The 22,821-nt window shown below is 49.0% G+C and overlaps 1 protein-coding gene across 2 annotated transcripts in view; it reads right to left on the bottom strand.

Annotated features, from left to right (window-relative positions):
- Window positions 1-22,821, bottom strand: part of terf1 (telomeric repeat binding factor (NIMA-interacting) 1) — a 90,466-nt gene that overhangs the window by 12,105 nt on the left and 55,540 nt on the right. For both annotated transcript variants that reach the window (XM_038809602.1, XM_038809600.1), the window contains 2 exons: window positions 19,899-19,993; window positions 12,424-12,486 (listed from right to left, as the gene is read on the bottom strand). In XM_038809602.1, coding sequence (XP_038665530.1) covers window positions 12,424-12,486; window positions 19,899-19,993 — 158 coding nt within the window. The remainder of the gene's footprint in view (window positions 1-12,423; window positions 12,487-19,898; window positions 19,994-22,821) is intronic.

The raw sequence follows: 22,821 nt of genomic DNA, 5'->3' as shown, positions 1-22,821 counted from the left end.
AAGGAGGGTAGGTATGTGATGGTGAAGGGTAAGCTGCAGGGGGAGAAAGTGGTGATGGTCAACGTATATGCCCCGAACTGGGATGACGCGGGTTTTATGAGGCGCCTATTGGGCCTCATTCCGGGACTGGAGGCAGGGGGCTTGATCATGGGGGGGGACTTCAACACAGTGCTGGACCCCGGGCTAGACAGATCGAGCTCAAGGACCAATAGGAGGCCGGCAGCGGCAGAGGTGCTGAGGGGGTACATGGAGCAGATGGGAGGAGTAGACCCATGGAGGTTTGGTAGGCCGAGGGCGAGGGAGTATTCCTTTTTCTCCCACGTCCATAGAGTGTACTCTAGAATCGATTTCTTTGTGTTGAGCAGGGGGCTGATCCCGAGGGTACGGGAAGCTGAGTACTCGGCCATTGCGATCTCTGATCATGCACCACATTGGGTGGATGTGGAAATGGGGGAGGCGCGGGACCAGCGCCCGCTGTGGCGGCTGGATGTGGGGCTGTTAGCGGACGACGAGGTGTGTAAAAGGGTCCGGAAGAGCATTGAGAGCTATCTGGACTTGAATGACACGGGGGAGGTGCAGGTGGGGATGGTCTGGGAGGCCCTGAAGGCAGTGATCAGGGGAGAGCTGATCTCCATAAGGGCACACAGAGAAAGAAAGGAGAGGCAGGAGAGGGAGAGGCTGGTGGGGGAGATATTGGAAGTGGATAGGAGATATGCGGAGGCACCAGAGGAGGGGCTGCTGGGAGAACGGCGCAGCCTGCAGGTCAAGTTCGACCTGCTGACCACCAGGAAGGCAGAGACGCAGTGGAGAAGGGCACAGGGCGCGGTCTATGAGTATGGGGAAAAGGCGAGCAGGATGCTGGCACACCAGCTTCGCAAACGAGATGCGGCTAGGGAGATTGGGGGAGTGAAGGAGAGGGGCGGGAAGGTAGTACAGAAGGGGCAAGAAGTGAACGGGGTCTTCAGGGATTTTTACAAGGAGTTGTATCGGTCTGAGCCGCCGACGAGGAGAGGGGGAATGGAGGACTTCCTAAACAAATTGAGGTTCCCAAGGGTCCAGGAGGGGCTGGTAGAAGGGCTGGGGGCGCCAATAGGGCTAGAGGAGCTAGTTAAGGGAATAGGTCAGATGCAAGCGGGGAAGGCGCCGGGGCCTGATGGGTTCCCGGTGGAATTCTACAAGAAAAATGTGGACTTGGTGGGACCGGTACTGGTACGAGCCTTTAATGAGGCGCGAGAGGGGGGGGTTCTGCCCCCGACAATGCCGCAGGCTCTGATCTCCCTGATACTGAAGTGGGATAAAGACCCCGTGCAGTGCGGGTCCTACAGGCCTATCTCGCTTCTGAACGTGGATGCCAAGTTGCTGGCAAAGATCCTGGCAGCTAGAATAGAGGATTGTGTGCCAGGGGTAATCCATGAGGACCAGACGGGGTTCGTGAAGGGGCGGCAGCTCAACACGAACGTGCGGAGATTGCTGAATGTAATTATGATGCCGGCAGTGGAGGGGGAGGCTGAGATAGTGGTAGCGCTGGACGCGGAGAAGGCATTCGATAGGGTGGAGTGGGAGTACCTGTGGGAGACGTTGGAACGGTTTGGGTTTGGGGAAGGGTTTATTAAGTGGGTGAAGTTGCTCTACTCGGCCCCGACGGCGAGTGTAGTGACAAACGGGAGGAGGTCGGAGTATTTCGGGCTCCACCGAGGGACCAGGCAGGGATGTCCCCTATCCCCCCTACTTTTCGCACTGGCGATCGAACCGTTGGCGATGGCACTGAGGGGTTCAGGGGGGTGGAGAGGACTGACTAGGGGAGGGGAGGAACATCGAGTATCGCTGTATGCGGATGATCTACTGCTGTACGTGGCAGACCCAGAGGGGGGAATGCCGGAGATAATGGAACTATTAGCAGAGTTTGGGGACTTTTCGGGGTACAAACTAAATTTGGGCAAAAGCGAGGTTTTTGTGATACACCCGGGGGACCAGGGAGAGGGTATTGGGAGACTCCCCTTCAAGCAAGCAGGAAAGAGCTTTAGGTACTTAGGGGTGCAGGTGGCAAGGAACTGGGGGACCCTCCACAAGTTGAACTTTTCCAGGCTGGTGGAACAGATGGAGGAGGAATTTAAGAGGTGGGACATGGTACCGCTGTCGCTGGCGGGGAGGGTGCAGTCAATCAAAATGACGGTCCTCCCAAGGTTCCTGTTTTTATTTCAGTGCTTGCCCATCTTCCTCCCTAGGGCCTTCTTCAAAAAGGTGACGAGTAGCATCATGAGCTACGTGTGGGCGCACGGCACCCCAAGGGTGAGGAGGGTCTTTTTGGAGCGGAGTAGGGACAGTGGAGGGCTGGCACTACCCAATCTCTCGGGGTATTACTGGGCGGCAAATGAGTCAATGGTGCGCAAGTGGATGATGGAAGGGGAGGGGGCAGCTTGGAAACGAATGGAGAGGGCGTCCTGTGGCAACACAAGCCTGGGGGCCCTAGTAACGGCACCATGGCCGCTCCCCCCCACGAGGTACACCACGAGCCCGGTGGTGGCGGCCACCCTCAAGATATGGGGGCAGTGGAGGCGACACAAGGGGGAAATGGGAGGTCTTTTGGCGGCGCCAATAAGAGGGAACCATAGATTCATCCCGGGGAACATCGACGGGGGATTTCAGAGCTGGTACAGGGTGGGCATACGGCAGCTGAAGGACCTGGTTATAGAGGGGAGGTTTGCGAGCCTGGGAGGGCTGGAGGAGAAGTTTGAGCTCCCCCCGGGAAACATGTTCAGATATTTACAAGTGAAGGCATTTGCTAGACGGCAGGTGGAGGGGTTCCCCCTGCTCCCCAGTAAGGGGGCGAGTGATAGGGTGCTCTCGGGGGTCTGGGTCGGAGGGGGGAAGATATCAGACATCTACAAGATAATGCAGGAGGCGGAAGAAGCATCGGGGGAGGAGCTGAAAGCCAAGTGGGAAGGGGAGCTGGGAGAGCAGATAGAAGACGGGACGTGGGCGGATGCACTGGAGAAGGTCAATTCTTCCTCCTCGTGTGCGAGACTGAGCCTCATTCAATTTAAGGTGCTGCATAGAGCTCACATGACGGGGACAAGGATGAGCCGGTTCTTTGGGGGTGAGGACAGGTGTGTCAGATGTCTGGGAAGCCCAGCGAACCATGTGCATATGTTCTGGGCATGTCCGGTGCTGGATGGGTTCTGAAAGGGGGTGGCAAGGACGGTGTCGAAGGTGGTAGGGTCCAGGGTCAAACCAGGATGGGGGCTTGCGATCTTTGGGGTCGGGGTAGAACCGGGGGTACAGGAGGCTAGGGAGGCCGGAATATTGGCCTTTGCGTCCCTAGTGGCTCGACGAAGGATATTAATTCAATGGAAGGACGCGAGGCCTCCAAGCGTTGAAACTTGGATTAACGATATGGCTAGCTATATTCAGCTAGAAAGGATCAAATTTGCCCTGAGAGGGTCGGTACAGGGATTCTCCAGGCGGTGGCAACCTTTCCTTGACTTTTTAGATCAGAGATAGACGTTCGGGGTCGTGGCAGCAGCAACCCGGGGGGGGGGGGGGGGAGGGGGAGGGGAGGGGGGGGCAGCAATGGTCGTGGGGGGACATGTACGACTATAACGCGGGCAAGTCTGCTCGCTGCTCATGTCTGAAACTGTAGGCTGCCTTGTTTGTTAAGTTGTTGCTTGGGGGGGGGGGGGGGGGGGGGGGGAGGAGGAGGACTGGTGCGCGCGAGAGGGCGGGCGAGGGAGGGATTTTTGCCTAGAGGGATTGTGTTGTATATAATTTAAAAAATAGTAGGGGTAAATGTTTGTATGGAAAAACTCTTTCAATAAAAATTATTTTAAAAAAAAGGCGATTGAGAGGGTAGTGGCACCTCTTTGCGGAACCCTGGAGCAGGTGGAAAAGTGCCTTGAGACACAGGGGGCGATGATCTGTGAGGCGGAGAAGGCGGTGTCTGACCAGAGTGACCGCACTGTGTCTTTGGAGGTGCAGGTGGCGATCCTGGAGGATCGTGCAAGTCGCTGCAGACGAAGGAGGACCAGGAGAATCAACGGAGTGTGGGTCTGCCAGAGGGAGCGGAGTGAAAGAGCGCCACGAACTATGTCACGAGGATGTTGGCCAGGTTGCTGGAGAAGTTGTTGGACAAGGCCTAAGAGGTGGACTGGGCCCATAGGTCCTTGAGGCAGAAACCGAGAGCGGGGGAGCCACTGCCGGCAGTGATTGTTTGGATGCACAGCAAGGAGAAGATACGGAGGTGGGCCAAGGCGAAATGGGTCTGTGAATGTGAAGGAAATAGAGTCCGGATTTATCAGGACACTGGAGCAGAGTTGGCCAGGATGCGAGCAGGGTTCAACAAGGCCAAGGCAGTGCTGTAACTGTGACTGATTCGATTTGGTGTATTGTATCCGGCCAGACTTTGGGCAAACTATGATGGCTGGGAATATCACTTTGGGAAGCGAGAACCGGCAAATTACTTTATCGGGGATCATAAGCTGGTGGGAGAGCTGAATGATGACTTAGGAGGGAGGAGTTATGTCCACGGAGGTTGGGTTTTGTTATTTTTCTTTTTTGTTGGTGTGTCCTGGGAGGTTAAGAAGTTAAATGTTAAATGGGGGGGGGGGGGGGGGGGGGGCAATTACTTCCTCCTCCTACTCTTTTTCAGGAGATCTTTAGTGTTTTGACACATTTTTGCACAGGTTGTATTTTTGGGGCTTTCTGGGGTTTTGTGCGGGTTGGAACGGGGAAGTACTGAGGGGGCTTTGAGCAGCAGTTGCCATGCTAGCGAGCAATGCTGGTGAATGGTAGTGCGGTGGGGGGGGGGCAGGTGAGGCTGCGATGGTTGGCCAGTGTGGGGGGGGGGGGGAATGCAGCGGATTAGGTATGGAGGATGATTGTGGCCATTGGGGGCAGGTGCATCTTGGATGGGCCCAGTTTATAGTGAATGAGGTGTCAGAGGTGATGCCGGTGGTATTGGTAAACGCGTATGCACCTAATTGGGATGATGTTAGCTTTGTAAAGAGGTTATTGGGAGCGATTTCGGATCTGGACCTCACCAGTTGATCATGCGGGCAGTGGTGGGGGGAGAAGAGAGAGAATTGTAATTGTGTAATGGAGCCGAGGTTGGATAGGCGAGCCCTAAGTCGATGGGAAGGTCGAGGATGGCGAAAGAGCTGGGAGGGTTCATGAAAAGGATGGGGATGGCAGATCCTTGGAGGTTTGGGAACCCAGGATGAAGGGAGTATTCCTTCTTCTCGCATGTTTATAGGGTTATTCTAGGATTGATTTTTTCGTGCTGAGCTGGGCGGTGCTGATGGGGACAGTACGGCAGTATATGCAGTGATTGTGATCTCAGATCATGCGTTGAACTGGTTAGATGTGAGGCTTTGTTCGGGACAAGTGCAGAGGCTGGGTATGGAGGTTGGACTCGGGCTTTTGTCTGACGAGGAGTTTTGTGGGAGGGTGAGAGTGGCGATGAAGAACTATGTGACGCTTAACCAGAATGTTGAGGTATCAGCGGCTATGTATTGGGAGGCCTTGAAGGCGGTGGTCCGAGGGGAAATTATTTTGTTCAAGGCCCACAGGGATAGGATGAGGAGGGAGGAGCATCGCGGTTATTGGATGAGATAGTTGAGGTGGACAGGAGATACTTGCCGCCCCTATGAGGGAGCTATTGGCAGAGAGGAAGCTGCGGCAGGGGTAGTTTGACTGGTTGACAACGGGCAAGGCGGTGGGGCAGCTACGGAAGGTGAGGGGGGTGCAGTATGAATATACGGAGAAGGTGAGTCATATTTAGGCCCACAGATGCGAAGTTAGGAAATTTTGTAGGTGGACGCGGCGAAGGGGAGGTGGTGTCAGACCCGGAAAAGACAAACAAGGTGTTTAAGATTTTCTACAAGGGGTTGTAGAGGGCTGCGCCGGTGGAGGAGGCGGAGGATATGGGACGGTTTCTGTATGGATACGAGTTCTCAGAGTTGGAGGACGGCAAGAGTCAGGCATTGGAGGAGCCGTTGGGGTTAAGGGAGATGATGGAGTGTATTAGTGGGACGCAGTTGAGGAAGGCCCTGGGGCCGGATGGCTTTCTGGTGGAGTTTTGCAAGCGACGGAGTTGACCCTCCACCTGGTGGGTATGTTTAGTGAGGCAGTGGAAAAGGGGACGCTATCGGTTCCGGTAGAGCAGGCGTCGATTTTGTTGATCCTGGAAAAGGGGAATGACCCAATGGAGTGTGGGTCCTAAAGGCCCATTTCGCTGGTAAACATGGATGTGAAAGTCTTGGCGAAGGTATTGGCATGTAGGTTGGAGGTGCGTCCCGGAGGTGGTTTCAGAGGACCAAATGTGTTTTGTGAAGGGGAGGCAGCTCTCCAGTAACATTAGGAGATGGCTGAGTGTAATTATGACTCTATCAAGGGGACGGGAGCCAGAGGTGATTGTGTACATGGACATGGAGAAGGCATTCGACTGGGTAGAGTGGACATTCTATTTGAAGTTTTGGGCCAGAATTTGTGGCTTGGGTTTGACTGTTGTTTGGGGTATTTTGGGTTGCATAGGGGGCGAAGCAGGGGTGCCCGCTCGCACCATTGTTGTTTATGTTGGCTATAGAGCCCCTGGCGCATCAGCTGGGTGGCAAGGGATTGTGGGGAGGAGGGTAGGGAGCACTCAGTATCATTGTAGGCGGATGACCTGCTGTTTGTGTTGGATCCGTTGGAAAGCATGGGCAGAATTATGGGCTTGTCGGAGAGATTTGGGGCGTTTTCCGGCTAGACGTTGAACGTAGGGAAGAGTGAGGGGTTCCTGGTGAACACGGTGGGATGGGGAGGGAGCTAACCTGGGGGCGATAATATTTAAGGTGGCAAGGGAGCGGTTTAGGTGTCTGGGGATCCAGGTAACGCATGACTGGGCCACAATGCGTAGGCGGAACTTGACAGGGTTAGTGAAGGGGTTGAGTGGGACTTTAAAAGGTGGGATATGTTGCACATGATGTTGGCAGGGAGGGTGGAGGTGGTAAAGCTGAATGTGCTGCCAAGATTCCGGTTTGTCTTTCAGTCCCACCTGATTTTCTTCCTAAGGCCTTTTTCTGGAAGATGGTGGCACTCGAATCGGAGGGTTCTGAGGGCCCTGCTCCAAAGGCAGGGAGGGAGTTGGCACTCCCGAACCTGATACACTCTTACTGGGCAGCGAATGTGGAGAAGATGAGGCAATTGTGATGTGGAGAAGATGAGGGCAGCACGGTAACATGGTGGTTAGCATAAATGCTTCACAGCTCCAGGGTCCCAGGTTCGATTCCCGGCTGGGTCACTGTCTGTGCGGAGCCTGCACGTCCTCTCCCCGTGTGTGCATGGGTTTCCTCCGGGTGCTCCGGTTTCCTCCCACAGTCCAAAGATGTGCGGGTTAGGTGGATTGGCCATGCTAAATTGCCCGTAGTGTCCTAAAAGGTAAGGTTAGGGGGGGGGGGGGGGGGGGGGGGGTTGTTGGGTTACGGGTATAGGGTGGATACGTGGGTTTGAGTAGGGTGATCATTGCTCGGCACAACATCGAGGGCCGAAGGGCCTGTTCTGTGCTGTACTGTTCTATGGTGGTGGTGGGGATCAGATTGGAGGAGGAGTCCTGTAGAGGCTCGAGATTCACTGCTCTGGTGATGACCCCATTGCAGCTGGCTTCAGGGAAGTATAAGAGGGGTCCGGTGGTGGAGTCGACTATTAAGATCTGAAATTAGTTGAGGAGACACTTTAAACTGAGTCACATGTCGGTGCTGACACCACTGTATGGGAATCATAATTTAAGCCGGGGATGCGGGAATGAATGGGATGTATAGGCAGTGGAAGGAGGAAGGGTTGAAGTGGGTCAGTAATATGTTCTCAGAGGGGAAATGTGCTGAAGTGGATGAGCTGTCAGAGAGGTTCGAGTTACCGAGGGGGAGTGAGTTTAGGTACTGACAGGCACGGGACTTTGCGTGAAAGGATCTACTGACGTTCCCCCAATTACCGGAGTACATGCTGCAGGAGAAACTGCTGCCCCTAAATGGAGGTGGGAGGGGGCAGGATTGGGAACATATACGGATGGCTGGGAGAGCAGGATAAGGCACTGGTGGAAAGGATCAAGCGGGTGTGAGGGGCAGTTGGGTGGGAGGTAGGATGGGGGCTCTGGTATGAGGCGATGTGGCGATTGAACTCAACTTCCTCCTGTGCTGGACACCGGGAATTACAGCTTGGCTGGAAGATCTATACGAGTTTCTCCGATTGGAAAAGATTAAGTTTGCTTTAAGGGGGTTGGAAGAGGGCTTTGAGGTACGTGGAGGCTGTTCATGACATTTGAGGAGCTGTTCTCACATGTGGGGGAGGGGGGGCTAGAAGGGGAAAATTGTACAAACTGTTAACTCTGTTTTGTTGGAACATGGTGTTGTTATTGCTTACGTATGGAATAAAATATAAAAAAAACACACCCCACCCCAAACAGAACTAGTACAAAAAGAAACACCCGCGATTCCCCCCCGAGAAACAAATCCCTCAATTCTACAACTGCCTTGTCCTCCCGGCCCTGTAACCTCGCATCTATTCTAGCCAGTTCAAACAAGTGATTTGCACAGATCGGCAGCTTTGACATCACCCCAACTTAAAATGCTGCTGAAATTGCCTCCAAATCTTCAGTCGCTACCGCCACCAGACTGCCAGAGTATTTCTTTGGAGATAATGGGACTGGCCCCATCACCAGCGCCCTCAATCCTGACCCCTTATATGCATCCACCTCCACCTTAACCCAAATTTCCTCTTGGTCCCCGTACCAGCCCAGAGCCTTTTTTTGTGTTTGCTACCAGGTGGTAATAAATCAAATTTGACAGAGCCAAACCACCAACTGCTGACCACTCTGAAGCACCATTTTCCGAATTCTGGCTACCTTGCCCACCCAGATAAATGACATAATCAATTGCTCCACCCCCTGGAAAATGCTTTTCGCAAAAACACCGGCAGGCATTGGAATAAAAATAGAAATGGATAAAATATTAATCTTTATCGAGTGAATCCAGGCCAGCCAACAATAAAGGAAGGTTATCCCACCTCTGTGAATCTGCCTTAAACCTACCCACCAGGCTCGTGAAGTTCACTTTACAGAGCCGGGCACAATCTTGAACACCTGCACCCCAAATACCTAAAGTGGGAGGTCGCTGCACGGAACGGCAACCTCCCCAAATCCACCCCCCTCCCCGGCAGGGAAACTGAAAAACACTTGCTCTTTTCTAAGCTCAATTTCTATCCTGGGAAGCCCCAAATCAAGTCAATGGCCCCATTATTTCTCCCACCATGGGGTCCAGGTCCAAGATGTACAAAGGGTCATTGGCATATGGGGGAACCCTATGCTCCACCACCCCTTTCATTATCCCCCTCCAAACATCTGACTGCCTCACTGCAATGGCCAAAGGCTCTATTGCCAATGCAAACAGGAGAGGGGACATAGGGCACCCCTGCCTCATTCCCCTATGGAACTGGAAGTATCCAGAATTCTGATCGCTTGTACAGACACTCGCCTTGGGCTCCCGATAAAGCAACTTAACCCATGATACAAACTTAGGCTCTATCCCAAACCGTTCCAACAGTGCAAACAGGTAACTCCACCCTTCTCCGCATCCAGTGCCACAATAACCTCCTGCTCCCTGACAGGGAGAGTACCACGTTCAACAAACGCCTGCCCTTTACAAACCATGTCTGGTCCTCTCCAACCACCTGCGGAAGACACTCCTCTAACCTAAGCTTCAGCATCTCAGTAAAAATATTGGCATCCATACTTCGTAGAGGTATCGGTCGGTATACCCGCACTCACCAGGTCCTTTCTTCAATAGAAGCGAAATAGAAGCCTGCTCATCATCTCCGGGAGCGTACCACCTGAAACGTCTCCACCAACAGCGGAAACCAGGCGGTCCACAAACTTCTTATAAAATGCCACTGGGAACTCATCTGGTCCAGATGCCTTGCCTATCTGCATGTTCCCTAGGGCCGTCCGAACCGTCTCAATCTCCAGTGGCTCTTCCGCCCATAGTCGTACATTGTTCCTTTTGCCTGCCTCAACTCGTGCACTGCCTTGCCTGTGGACAACAGATCAAACTGTGTCTGCAGTACCTTCCTGCTGGTCAAAAGCTCTGCGGTGGGATCTTCTGAATACTTGCCATTAACCTCCAAAATTTCATTTATCAGCCTCTGGCTGACTATCCCTTGCCTCCTTCTCGACCTGCACCTTATGCGAGATTAACGCACCTCTCATCACAGCTTTCAAAGCCTCCCACAACACCGATGGAGACACCTCCCCATTTTTATTAAACTTCATATGCTCATCTATTACCCTAGCCACCTTCACGCAGCATCCCACATTCAAACTCCATGCCGGCCGCTATGCCAGCCCCCTCTCCAATACCACATCCACCAGGTGTGGGACATGATCAGAAATGACGGATCGCCGAATACTCCTCCGTCCTTACCCCTGCCAACAAGGACCTCCCCATGATGAAAAAAATTGATCCAGAATAATCTCTGCCTCTCCCCAGGATTTAAAAACCTCCATGGGTCTGCTCCCCCCGTCTCCTTCGTAAACGCTGCCAACCTTTGTACTCCCTGACGGGGCTAAAGACCTTGGCTCAGACCGATCATCTATTGTCGGGTTCAGGACCGTATTCAAGTCCCCCCTCCCGAATCAACTGATGTGTGTCCATATCAGGGATGGCCACTAACATCTTCTTCATGAACCCTACATCATCCAGCCCTTATGAAGATTTACCTGGTCTTTTAACTGCAAATGGGTCTCCTGCAACAGCACCACATCAGCCCTTAAGCCCTTCAAATGGGTGAAAGCTTTCGCCCGCTTTACCGGTGCTTCCAATCCCCACACATCCCACGTTACCAACCAAACCGGGGACCTCTCGCCTCCCTGCCCCTGCATATCAGCCATATATCTACTGCAATAGGGGATAATCCTATCCCCCAACAGATTCCTAAAACCAGAGCCCGGCCAAGAGGGCCCCCAGCCCCACCCCATGAATTGGACCAAGACCTACTCCCAATTACCGTCAGCCAGCTACCCCCCCCCCCCCCACCACCCAGGAGCCTTCCCAATCACTTCCTCAATAAACAGCTCCTCTCCTTACTCCCCCCACCCACCACTTCAAGGTAAACCAAAACCTGACTATCCAGGTTCAGCCGACTGCAGCCCCTCCCCTCACCTTGCTGCCATTCACTAGCCAACTCCAGTGCATGCGGTGACCCCCACCAGAGTCCATCCTTCACATCCATAACAAAAGAATTATAAACAAAACGCCCCACACCCACACCATCTACCTCATGTATTGAAACTCCCCCATCCCCTAACTCTTCCCAAACCTGCTCTTCTTTCCCCTCACCCTACCTGCTCACCCGCTCCAACCCAAAACCATTCCGGACAGGAGAAAGGCAACCCACACCACAAAAACATATCCCAAACAGCTTTAAACCTTAAAGGTAACGAATATACAAAAAAAGTAACTGCCCCAACCACAAAACGTAACTCCCTCATCCCACCTACAACACCAAACTCTCAGTGTTCATCTGAGTTCAGCCCCAATCCTTCCCGCCTTCACAAACGCCTCTGCACCTTCAGGCACCCCCATGATCCTGAGGTTCTGCCGTCGCGACGTGTTCTCAAGGCCCTCAACCGTGGCCCTCAAACCCTTCCATGGGTGGCACAGTGGTTAGCACCTATTCACAGTAACTTCATTGCAGTGTTAATGTAAGCCTACTTGTGACGATAAAGATTATTATTTCTGTCCGCCAGCTTCAGCAACTCCACTTGCAGACACGTCAGCTGGTCACTGTGTCGCGACAGTGCTTCCTCTACCCCCTTCTGTACCTCACCATGCTCCCACACCATCTCCCACATCTTTCCAACAGCCTCCTTTATAAGGGCCAGCAACTCTTCCATTGATTTCTTAAGAGTGTCCATCATCCCCTTCCCTTGCCTCTTAAAATGTTAGGCGCATTGCCAGTCTGGATATACATTCACTGCAGCTGTTCAGGAGGGCACCACCACCTTCGAGGGCAATTAGGGATGGGCAATAAAAACTGGCCTAGCCTGCGATGCCCACATCCCATGAAGTAATTTTTAAAAAAAATTATTGGACTCTTAGTACTGCAAACTGCAAAAAAAAAAGCCCTACTGGTTTGAGTAATACGGCAGATTTCTCTAGTTCTGTAATAATGGAAAAAATAAAATACAAATACTTCATTACAATGGTAATTCTCTTCGACAGTTTGTTCTAATTTCAGGAAGTTTTGAACATATCAAAAATTTAATTTCAAAGCTCTTATTTTAGTCATGTTATTAACATATAAAACATACATACATTTTACTTCTGTAATAATGGTTGCCAAATTCATAAAGAGAAAACAGAAAGGACACCAGGCGATTTAAATTATACAAGAACAAACCGTTCGGTAGTTGTCTTTGTATTATTCATCTTGTCGTCTACTTCTCCATTCGATGAATCTCCACTGTTGGAAATAAAAAGGATGAACTTACAAACACCTTTCAAACAAGTTGCAAAAACAAGCAGAAATCACCACTTCAGACAAAAGCAGTGTTTTTCAGCCCATGCCATATTCACTACCCTGCAGTACTTTTGTTCATAACATGTCTTATAATTAATGACAAAAGAGTGCTGCAACGATCAATACGATGCACTATTGGAAGTGATGAGTCATATCTCAAATATTTTCAGCTAGTTAACATCTTGGATCATACGAATTTTAAGCCCACTATTTCTATTAGAGTTCATGTGCATGCGCGTGTGCATGGGGCAGGAAGAGGAGTACACAAGTAGTGAAAGATGAAACATATTTTTGAAGTGGAGGATCAAACATATGAAGAAACGAATTAGGACCAGGTGTAGGTCCCTCGAGCCTGTTCCACCATTCAATAAGATCACAGCTGATCTAATGTTATCCTCAACTTCACATTCCTGCCTACCCTTTATGATCTTTCACCCCCTTGCTTATCAAAAATCTACTGCTCTGAAGATATTCAAAGACTTTGCCACAATTACCTTCTGAAAAAAGTTTTTTCCTCTTGAATTAGCAACCTGTATTTTTAAACAGTGGCTCCTTAACTCTTAACCCACAATTGGAAGCATCCTTTCCACATCCATCCTATCAAGTCCCCTCAGGATCTTATGTGTTTCAATCAAATTGCCTCTTTTTACTCTTCTAAACTCCGGTGGATACAAGCCTAGACTGTCCAGCCTCTCCTCATAAAACAACCCGTCCATTCCAGGTATTAATCTAGTACACCTTTGCTGAACTGCTTCCAATAAATTTAAATACTTTTTAAAATAAGGGGTCCTCTTGTCCCAATAATTTGCTAAGTACCATTTCCTTGGTGATTGTAATTTTCTTGAGTTCCTGCCTCTCTTTCCAATTCCTCACTTACAGCCATTTCTGTGGTTACTTGTATCCTCGATAGTGATGAATGATGCAAAACACTTGTTAAATATATCTCCTATCTTCCTATTTTCCATCAACTGCCCAGAGTCGCTTTCTACAGGACCACTGTTCATATTAATTCTTTTATTTTTAAAGTATCTATCAAAACTCTTCCTATAGAACCACAGAATTCCTACAACACAAAACTAGGTCATTCGGTTCATCAAGTCTGCACCAACCCTCTGAAAGAGAATCCTAACTAGGTCCAGTCCTCCCCATCCCTGTAATGCCATGTAACCTACACACATCCTTGGATACTCTGGGACAATTTAGCATGGCCAATCCACCTAGCCTGCACATCTTTGGACTGTGGGAGGAAACCGGAGCACCTGGAGGAAACACAAGCAGACACAGAGAGAAAGTGCAAACACTATGCGGTCATCCAAGGCCAGAATTGAACGCGGGTCCCTGGCGCTGTGAAGCAGCAGTGCTAACCATTCTGCCACTGTGTTCACACATTTCTAGCTAGTTTTCTCTCATACTCCCTCCTATTAATCTTTTAGTCATTGTTTCTGACCAATCGTCTGACCTGCCACCCGCCTTTGTGCATTTATGTACTTTTTCTTCAAGTCTGATATTATCTTTAACCTTATTAATCATGGATGATGGGTCCTCCTCTTGGAATATTTCTTTCTCATTGGAATGTGGATCTTGTGTATTCGGAAATATCCCATTAAATGACTGCTGATGCATTTCTATTGACCTATCCCTTAATCTAAATTGCCAGTTCACTTTCAATAGCTCTGGTTTCATATCCTCAAAATTGCTCTTACTTAAGTGTAAAAAACTAGTCTTACACCCTCAAGGTGAATGTAAAATTCACTCATATTCTGATCACTATTACCTACCTGCACCTTCATTATGAGATCATTAATTAATCCCATCTCATTCCCCAATACCAGGTCTATTTATAGCCTGCTCCAAGGTTGGCTTCAGATGTTATCTCAAAAACATTCGATGAATTCAGCATTCACTCTACCTCTGATTACCCCAGTCCATATGTAGGTTTATATCCCCATGATAATCATTGTACCTTTCTGGCGACTAGGTATATAGATGAGGGTAGTGCAGTTAATGTAGTCTACATAGACTTTAGTAAGGCTTTTGACAAAGTCTCACATGAGAGACTGGCCAACAAGTTGAGAGTTCATGGGATCTAGATCAATTTGGCAAATTTGATCTGGAGGCAGAGGGCAATGGTTGAAGGTTCATTTTGTGACTGGAAGCCTGTGTCCAGTGGTGTTCTGCTGTTTGTAGTATACATTAATGATCTGGACGCCAATGTAAGACTGATTAGTACGTTCGTAGATGAATTAGTGGTATGGTAAATAGCAAGGCGGAAAGACTTAGATTACAGGACGATATAGCGGATTAGATGGCAAATGGAATTTAACCCTGAAAAGTGTGAGGTAATGCATTTTTGGAGGACTAATAAGGTAAGGGAATATACAGTGAATGGTGGGACCTCAGGAAGTACAGAGGATCAGAGAGACCTACGTGTGCATGCCCATAGATCCCTAAAGATAGCAGGGCAGGGAGATAAGTTAGTTAAGAAGGCATGTTCAGCCGAGGCAGTTCTGATCGCCTCACTATAGGAAGGAAGTGATTGCACTAGAGAGGGTGCAGAGGAGATTCACCACAATGTTGCTTGGGTTGGAGCATTTCAGCTAGCAAGAGGGATTGGACAGGCTGGGGTTGTTTTCTTTGGAGCAGAAAAGGCTGAGGGGGTACACGATTGAGGTGCATAAAACTATGAGGGGTATAGATAGGGTGGATAGGAAGGAACTTTTCTCCTTAGCGCAGGTGTCAATAAACAGGGGCATTGATTAAAGGTAAGGGGCAGGAGGTTGAGAGATGTGAGGAAAAGCTTTTTCACCCAGAGGGTATTGGAATCCGGAACTCACTGCCTGAAAGGGTGACAGAGATTATCATAGAATTTACAGAGCAGAAGGAGGCCATTCGGCCCATTGAATCTGCACCAGCTCTTGGAAAGAGCACCCTACCCAAGGTCAACACCTCCACCCTATCCCCATAACCCAGTAACTCCACCCAACACTAAGGGCAATTTTGGACACTAAGGGCAATTTAGCATGGCCAATCCACCTAACCTGCACATCTTTGGACTGTGGGAGGAAACCGGAGCACCTGGAAGAAACCCACGGACACACGGGGAGGATCTGCAGACTCCGCACAGACAGTGACCCAGCCGGGAATCGAACCTGGGACCCTGGAGCTGTGAAGCAATTGTGCTATCCACAATGCTACCGTGCTGCCCAGGAAAACTGGCGCAAAATGGTCACTGATTCCCCGTTTTGCTGGGGGCTAGCAGGATGGCAGTGTAGAGCACTCGGCTCTAGCTGCCGATACGCCCTGGAGAATTGCCGGGTCCGGGGCCGTGCATGCACACAGCAGCGGCCGCGCTGTGCAACATGGCGGACACAGCCGTGTTCAGCTACAAAGAGCTCAAACCAACACCTTCGAGCCAGAGCTGCCCTGTGTGAGACCACTGACTCCATGGCCACCTCTGGAAGTTCCCTGCAGCTGCTTCATCAATGACGTTCTTTCCAACACAAGGTCATATGTGGGGATGTTCTCATTTGACTGCACGATGTTCAACAACATTCATAACTCTTCAGACACTGAAGTAGTCCATGTCCAAATGCAGCAAGACCTGGACAATATCCAGGTTTAGGTTGACAAGTGGCAAGTAACATTCACGCCACACAAGTGCCAGGCAATGGCCATCTCCAATAAGAATCAAACCAACGCCCCATGGCATTAAATCTACAGTTTCTAGATTTATCTTCCTTGTTATTGCTTAGTGCACCAGATAATATCATGCATTAAGTATGATATTATCTGGCGCATTAAGCAATAACAAGGAAGATAAATCTAGAAACTGTAGATTTAACTACATTGAATTTTTATTTGTGTGCCTCTGGAAGACTTTTCACCAACCTATGTCCCCACTGATATCCTACATCCCATTCAAAATGTCATTATCATGCCTTTTCCCGACCCCGTTTAATTTCAGTCAATCTCAGACTATTTGCCGTCTGTGGCATCTCTCCAATTCCACGTCTCCCCTATTTGGCACCTGCTCACTGATCTCCATGAATCTTTTCCTTCACCCCTGGTCCTGTGCTCTACAAGTATATAATCCTCCGCATAAAAATGTATCTCCTGCTCTCTGTCCTAAATCTCTTGCGTTTAATCTTAAATTCATATATGGTTTTACTTCCGGAATCCTTAATCACTATTAATTGGATCAAAATAAAACACCAGCAAATAAAAATTGGTGAAGTAGAAACATACAAATAAAAATATTGCAGAAGGTGCCACATCTTTCCTCGGGGCCTTTATCCACACCACTACATTCAATCCCTCAGCTCTCAATCATCATAAAACCTCTGACTCATCATGAACTACAGACACAATATGTTGCTTAATTTAAGTGTCAAGATGAAAGCTGTCTTTCCCCAATGGGTGCAAAATAGAGCTTTTGCCAGGGATCTAAAAGGCGCCTGCCAGGAACTTGAATTCACAGATCTATATACAAGACAGAAATATTTCGAAGGGACTTTTATTGGACACTGGAGTCAGGTTTATCTGACTTAACTTCATCATGGCATCAATGAGTATGCTAGGCTTGACTATGTCCAACAATAAACAATTTGCATTTGTTTCTCATTTCTAACATAGAAAACTTCCCAAATTGATGTAAGAAAAAAAAAAGACAGATACCATGTAGAAAGAGGTGGTATTTGGAGTCCTAAAGCTGTGTTAAAGTGGTAGAGGGGAGGCAGAGATGCAGAAGGTTTAGTGAGGTAATTCTAGAGATGGAATTAGTGGGGAGAAGGAGGGGCATACTCAAGATGCTGGAGTCAGAGAAAGTATGTACTTGGAGAAGAGGCTGTAGTTCTGGAGGTTAGAGATTTGTGTGCTGAGGTCATGAACAGATTTAAATGACAGAAATGTGAATTTTACATTTGGGACTGGGAGCCAGGGGGTAGTGCAAGAGGAGGGGCCAGAAATGAGTGAGAATTATTGCAGGTAATACATATACATATACAGAACAGCTTTGGCTGGATGTTAGTCACTGCAACATTGGAGTAATAGAATCCAAAGCTCACTGCATGTATCAATGTTACAATGACAAATGGGTTGAAGTAGAAGTGGGGATAAACACAATTAGAGGTAGAATTAGTGGTGTGTATGTTGTAGAAGCCATGGAGTTGGAAGCTCAACTGTGTATTGGATATGATGCTAAAGCTGAAAATGAACTGATTTAAGCAGCTTGTACTTATATAGCAGCTTTAATGCAGTTGGGCCGAAGTTCATGACATTTGTATTCCCAGGACTCGACTGGAGGAAAAGTGGCTTAGCCGAGACTTGATACTGAAATTATAAAATGAGATGATGTAGATGTTGTACTGGCCCCATGGCTGCACACGAGTTGCTAAGATTGGCATGTAGCTGAGGGTCAGGGTCCCACGGCTGAGGTCTTATGCAAAGTGATTTTACAGAGGTCGAAATTGTCACAGATGATTATGCCATAGTCTGATAAAATAGATAGAAATGCAAATCAAATAAAGGTAGTCCCACTGTACAGGCTAATAAGAAAAGTGTTCAAAGATGATCAATTGGGGTCAATTGTGTCAAAGACTACAGATGGATAATGTATCATAGTCAGAAGAATGTAATTTGTAGCTCTGGCTCGTTCGAGCTGTTTCAGTAAGAGAAGGCTGGAAATGCATGGAGGAATTCAAACTGGAGTGCGAGAAGATGGACACAGAAGTAGGAGGTAGTATGTTCAAGAGAAAAAAGGTCTTAGATGAGGCAGTAGTCTCCAAGGACAAAAGAGTTAACACAGTTTCTTTCTAAGGGAAAATGAGAAGAAAGGGAAACTGTTTGTGTCAGTTAGCATGACGGTTATGAAAGGAAATTGAGCAGTCAGAAATTTAGTGGGATTAAAAACAAGGCAGCAGGAGGTGGGTGTCTGGCTGTGTGTGTTTGGAGAGGGCATGAGGATACTCGGAGAGAGACAATGAAGATATCAGTACTAGAGTAATTGAACAAGATTAATTGACAGTTCTTCATGAGATCTTTAGCTTTGGCATATATGGCGAACTATTCACCATCCTTAGGCTTTTTCAATATTCTTTCAAGGAGTGTGGGTGATTCTGACACCGCCAGTATTTGTTGTCCACCTCTGTCTGTCCTTGAGCTGGTGATGAGCTTGGTAAGTTGCTGCACTGCATTGGATGGGGTGCCAATCAGGCGGGCTACTTTGCCCTGGATGGTGTCAAGCTTTGTGAGTACTATTGGAGCTGCACTCAAACTGGTGACTTGCTCCAATTTTATTTGAATCACAGAATTTACAGTGCAGGAGGCCATTCGGCCCATTGAGTGCACACTGGCCTTTGGAAAGAGCACCCTGCCCAAGCCCACACCTCCATCCCATCCCCGCAACCCATTAAACCCACCCAACTTTTTTGGACACTAAGGGCAATTTAGCAAGGCCAATCCACCTAACCTGCACGTCTTTGGACTGTGGGAGGAAACCGGAGCACCTGGAGGAAACCCACGCAGACATGGGGAGAACGTGCAGACTCCCACAGACAATGACCCAAGCCGGAATCGAACCTGGGACCCTGGACCTGTGGAGCAACAGTGCTAACCACTGTGCTACCGTGCCGTCCTCAAGTTTTCTGCCCGTATTACAACTGTGAGGCTACGCACACTGATGAGGCGCTGGCCTCACCCTGTGGCCTATTTGAAAATTTATCCTCTGACATTTTGCATTAATTCAGTTACCCCAAGGCTCTATTCTTTCTTCCAGTTGGTTTTGCATCTACATCAGCAGTTACCTCTGCTCACTGTTCAACCCGCTCTTTCTTTTGTTCATTGTTTTACTTCTATATAATCTATTTTCTCTTCAACAGTATCCTGTGGGGCAAATAAATTTGTTTTTAACTGTGCCAAGACAGATTCTTTCTCAAGCTGAAAATGTTATTTTTTTTTAACATTTAATGGCACAATCACTCATCAAGTATCTCCACTGCATTTCTCACCTCATCTGAAAAGTTGCAGATGGTGACACAAAAATCAAGAACAAAAATTCAAAACAGCATTCCTACTAATTTACCATGTGGTGCTTCTGGCTCTTCACCTTTCAAAATCAAATTAATTCCTGCAGGCTAGAATGAGGCTATTTAGCCCATCGGGTCTGCACCTCCCTCTGAAATAGCACCCTACCTAGGCCTATTTCCCTGTAACCCCACCTAGCCTGCACATCTTTGTTCACTAAGGGTACATTTAACATGGCCAATCCACCTAAAATGCATATCTTTGGACTGTGGGAGGAAACAGGAACCCCTGGAGGGAACCGCCGCAGACACATCCTCAATATCTAACAGACTTACCATTTTCCATGTTGGTGTTCAGAATTATCCTCATCTTCAGAACCGCGCAGTTCTGTATCTCTTTTCTTCCTAGACTGCACCACTTTGGTTGCTGCCTGAAAACAAAAGATAGCTAGCTACATTATTAGTCATGGTTAAATGTGGCTTTGATGTACAGCCTGTAATACCTCAGAAAATATTTGCGTATTTTTCCTAATTTTCCCACAAAATATTGTTTTTTCCCCAACTCTTTTTTCTGGATCACTGGAGACCAGACAGAAGATGCACGTCAAGAACTTGCAGACGTCCTGACATGTTGATCTCTAAAGAAACTGCCCAGGAAGTTTCAAATTCTGAGGGGCAACTCCCGTGCTTCTAGAACTCTCCACGAATGCTTCTGACGCTGAGACCGAGTTAGAGACTTTGGCCAATTCCAATGTACTTACCTGGATATGCTCCCTAACTCTACCCAACTACCTATACAAATCCCATCTAGCCCCACAGCTACCTCTCCTGATCAAATCCCCAACCCAACCTAACTAGCCCCTGACCCAACTACCTTGCCTGACCCAACCTGACTCCCGCCCCACCTCACACACTTACCATCTCCCCCACACAAATCACCATACTCATTCACTCATTCATCCATTCACTAACATTCATACTCAAACCTCAAACATGCCGTACAGCAGCTGGTGCCATAAAAAGGGGATGTGTTCTGTCTTCCCCAGCTCTAAGAGTGCTGTGTCGGGACTCTTGCAGGAACACTGTTCTCTGCATATCCGGCAAAGCTGGAATCAGAACGTCTGCAAGAAATGCAGAGCTGCATCAAGGTGGGCTAGGTTTGAATGCAGTAAGAAGTCTTACAACACCAGGTTAAAGTCCAACAAGTTTGTTTCGAATCACTAGCTTTCGGAGAACTGCTCCTTCCTCAGGTGAATGAAGAGGTAGGTTCCAGAAACATATATATAGACAAATTCGAAGCTGCAAGACAATGACTTCTGGTGACGGCGGGCAGGAGGCACCCGCACGTTGGAGGGCTCCCGCTTGGGAATCAAATTTTCGGGGTTTTAATGCCCGGTCCTAGGGGCAACTGATGCTGAAAAAGTTGTAGGAAGACACAGTGAGGAGAATTATCCAAGCTTTTGAAAAAAACGGCCATGAAAAAGGGGGCTAATGAAAGTCCGCCGGTGAGTGGAAAGGTCGGCGCAGGAACTGTAAGGAAAGCGGAGGCTGGGGCACTGGGGAAGGCCGCATTGCTCATGACAGAAAGAATTACCAAGGTGATGGCCGTGGAACTTGAAAAACAGTTCACAAAGCACATGGAAGCGATGAAGGAGGAGATGGGGGGCACTATTGAAAGCGCTGGTGGAGGAGGCGATTGCCCCGGTGAGGACGGCAGTATCGAGCGCAGCGGCTGAGGTGCAGGAGCAGGGTGAGACACTAAAGGAAGTGGAAGAGGCATAATCACAGCACAGTGATCAACTCACCTCTATGGGGAAGGAGCTGCGGAGGGTGATAGAGACCAACAAGGGTCTGCGAGTCAAAATGGAAGAACTGGAAAAGAAATCCAGGCAGCAGTATCTGAGGAATGTGGATCTGCCCGAAGAGGTGGAAGGCCCGAGGCCGATGGGAGTATTTTGCCACTCTGTTGGCAGAGCTATTGGGGGAGGGGGACGATCCCTCTCAATACGAACTGGATCGGGCTCATAAGTCGTGGAGGCCTATACCAAAGGCGAGTGAGCCGCCAAGAGTAGTGACTGTTTCTGTAGGTACAGCATGAAGAAGGTCCTGTGCTGGGCAAAGCAGAAGCGGGTGGTGCAGTGGGCTGGAGCTGGTATACGCATATACCAGGACTTTAGGCTGGAGTTGGCGAGGAGACGGGTGGCCTTCGGCCGGGTGAAGGCGGCACTGTACAACAGCAATGTGCAATGCGGCATAGTGTATCCAGCTAAGTTAAGGGTGACCTACAAATCCCAGGACTTTTATTTTGGAACGGCAGAAGCAGCAGAGGAGTTTGCAAGAGCAGAAGGACTAGAACAAGCCCGTTCCGACCATGCTGCCCATCTAAACTAAAATCTTCTACACTTCCTGGGTCCGTATCCCTCTATTCCCATCCTATTCATATATTTGTCAAGATGCCCCTGAAATGTCACTATCGTCCCTGCTTCCACCACCTCCTCCGGCAGCGAGTTCCAGGCACCCACTACCCTCTGTGTAAAAAAACTTGCCTTGTACATCTCCTCTAAACCTTGCCCCTCGCACCTTAAACCTATGCCCCTAGTAATTGACCCCTCTACCCTGGGAAAAAGCCTCTGACTATCCACTCTGTCTATGCCCCTCATAATTTTGTAGACCTCTATCAGGTCGCCCCTCAGCCTCCTTCATTCCAGAGAGAACAAGCCGAGTTTATTCAACGTCACCTCATAGCCAATGCCCTCCATACCAGGCAACTTCCTGGTAAATCTCTTCCGCACCCTCTCCAAAGCCTCCACATCCTTCTGGTAGTGAGGCGACCAGAATTGAACACTTTACTCCAAGTGTGGCCTAACTAAGGTTGTATACAGCTGCAACATGACTTGCCAATTCTTATACTCATTGCCCCGGCCAATGAAGGCAAGCATGCCGTTCCCCTTCTGGACTACCTTCTCCACCTGTGTTGCCCCTTTCAGTGACCTGTGGACCTGTACACCTAGATGTCTCTGACTTTCAATACCATTCACTGTATATTCCCTACCTGCATTAGACCTTCAAAATGCATTACCTCACATTTGTCTGGATTAAACACCATCTGCCATCTCTCCGCCCAAGTCTCCAAACGATGTAAATCCTGCTGTAGCCTCTGACAGTCTCATCGCTATCCGCAATTCCACCAACCTTTGTGTCGTCTAAAAACTTACTAATCAGACCAGTTACATTTTCCTCCAAATCATTTATCTATACT

Source organism: Scyliorhinus canicula, chromosome 10 (assembly GCF_902713615.1).
Source record: "Scyliorhinus canicula chromosome 10, sScyCan1.1, whole genome shotgun sequence".
NCBI classification, from domain to species: domain Eukaryota; kingdom Metazoa; phylum Chordata; class Chondrichthyes; order Carcharhiniformes; family Scyliorhinidae; genus Scyliorhinus; species Scyliorhinus canicula.
Note: the sequence above shows the minus strand (reverse complement) of the source record. Positions and strands in the feature narration are given on the sequence as shown.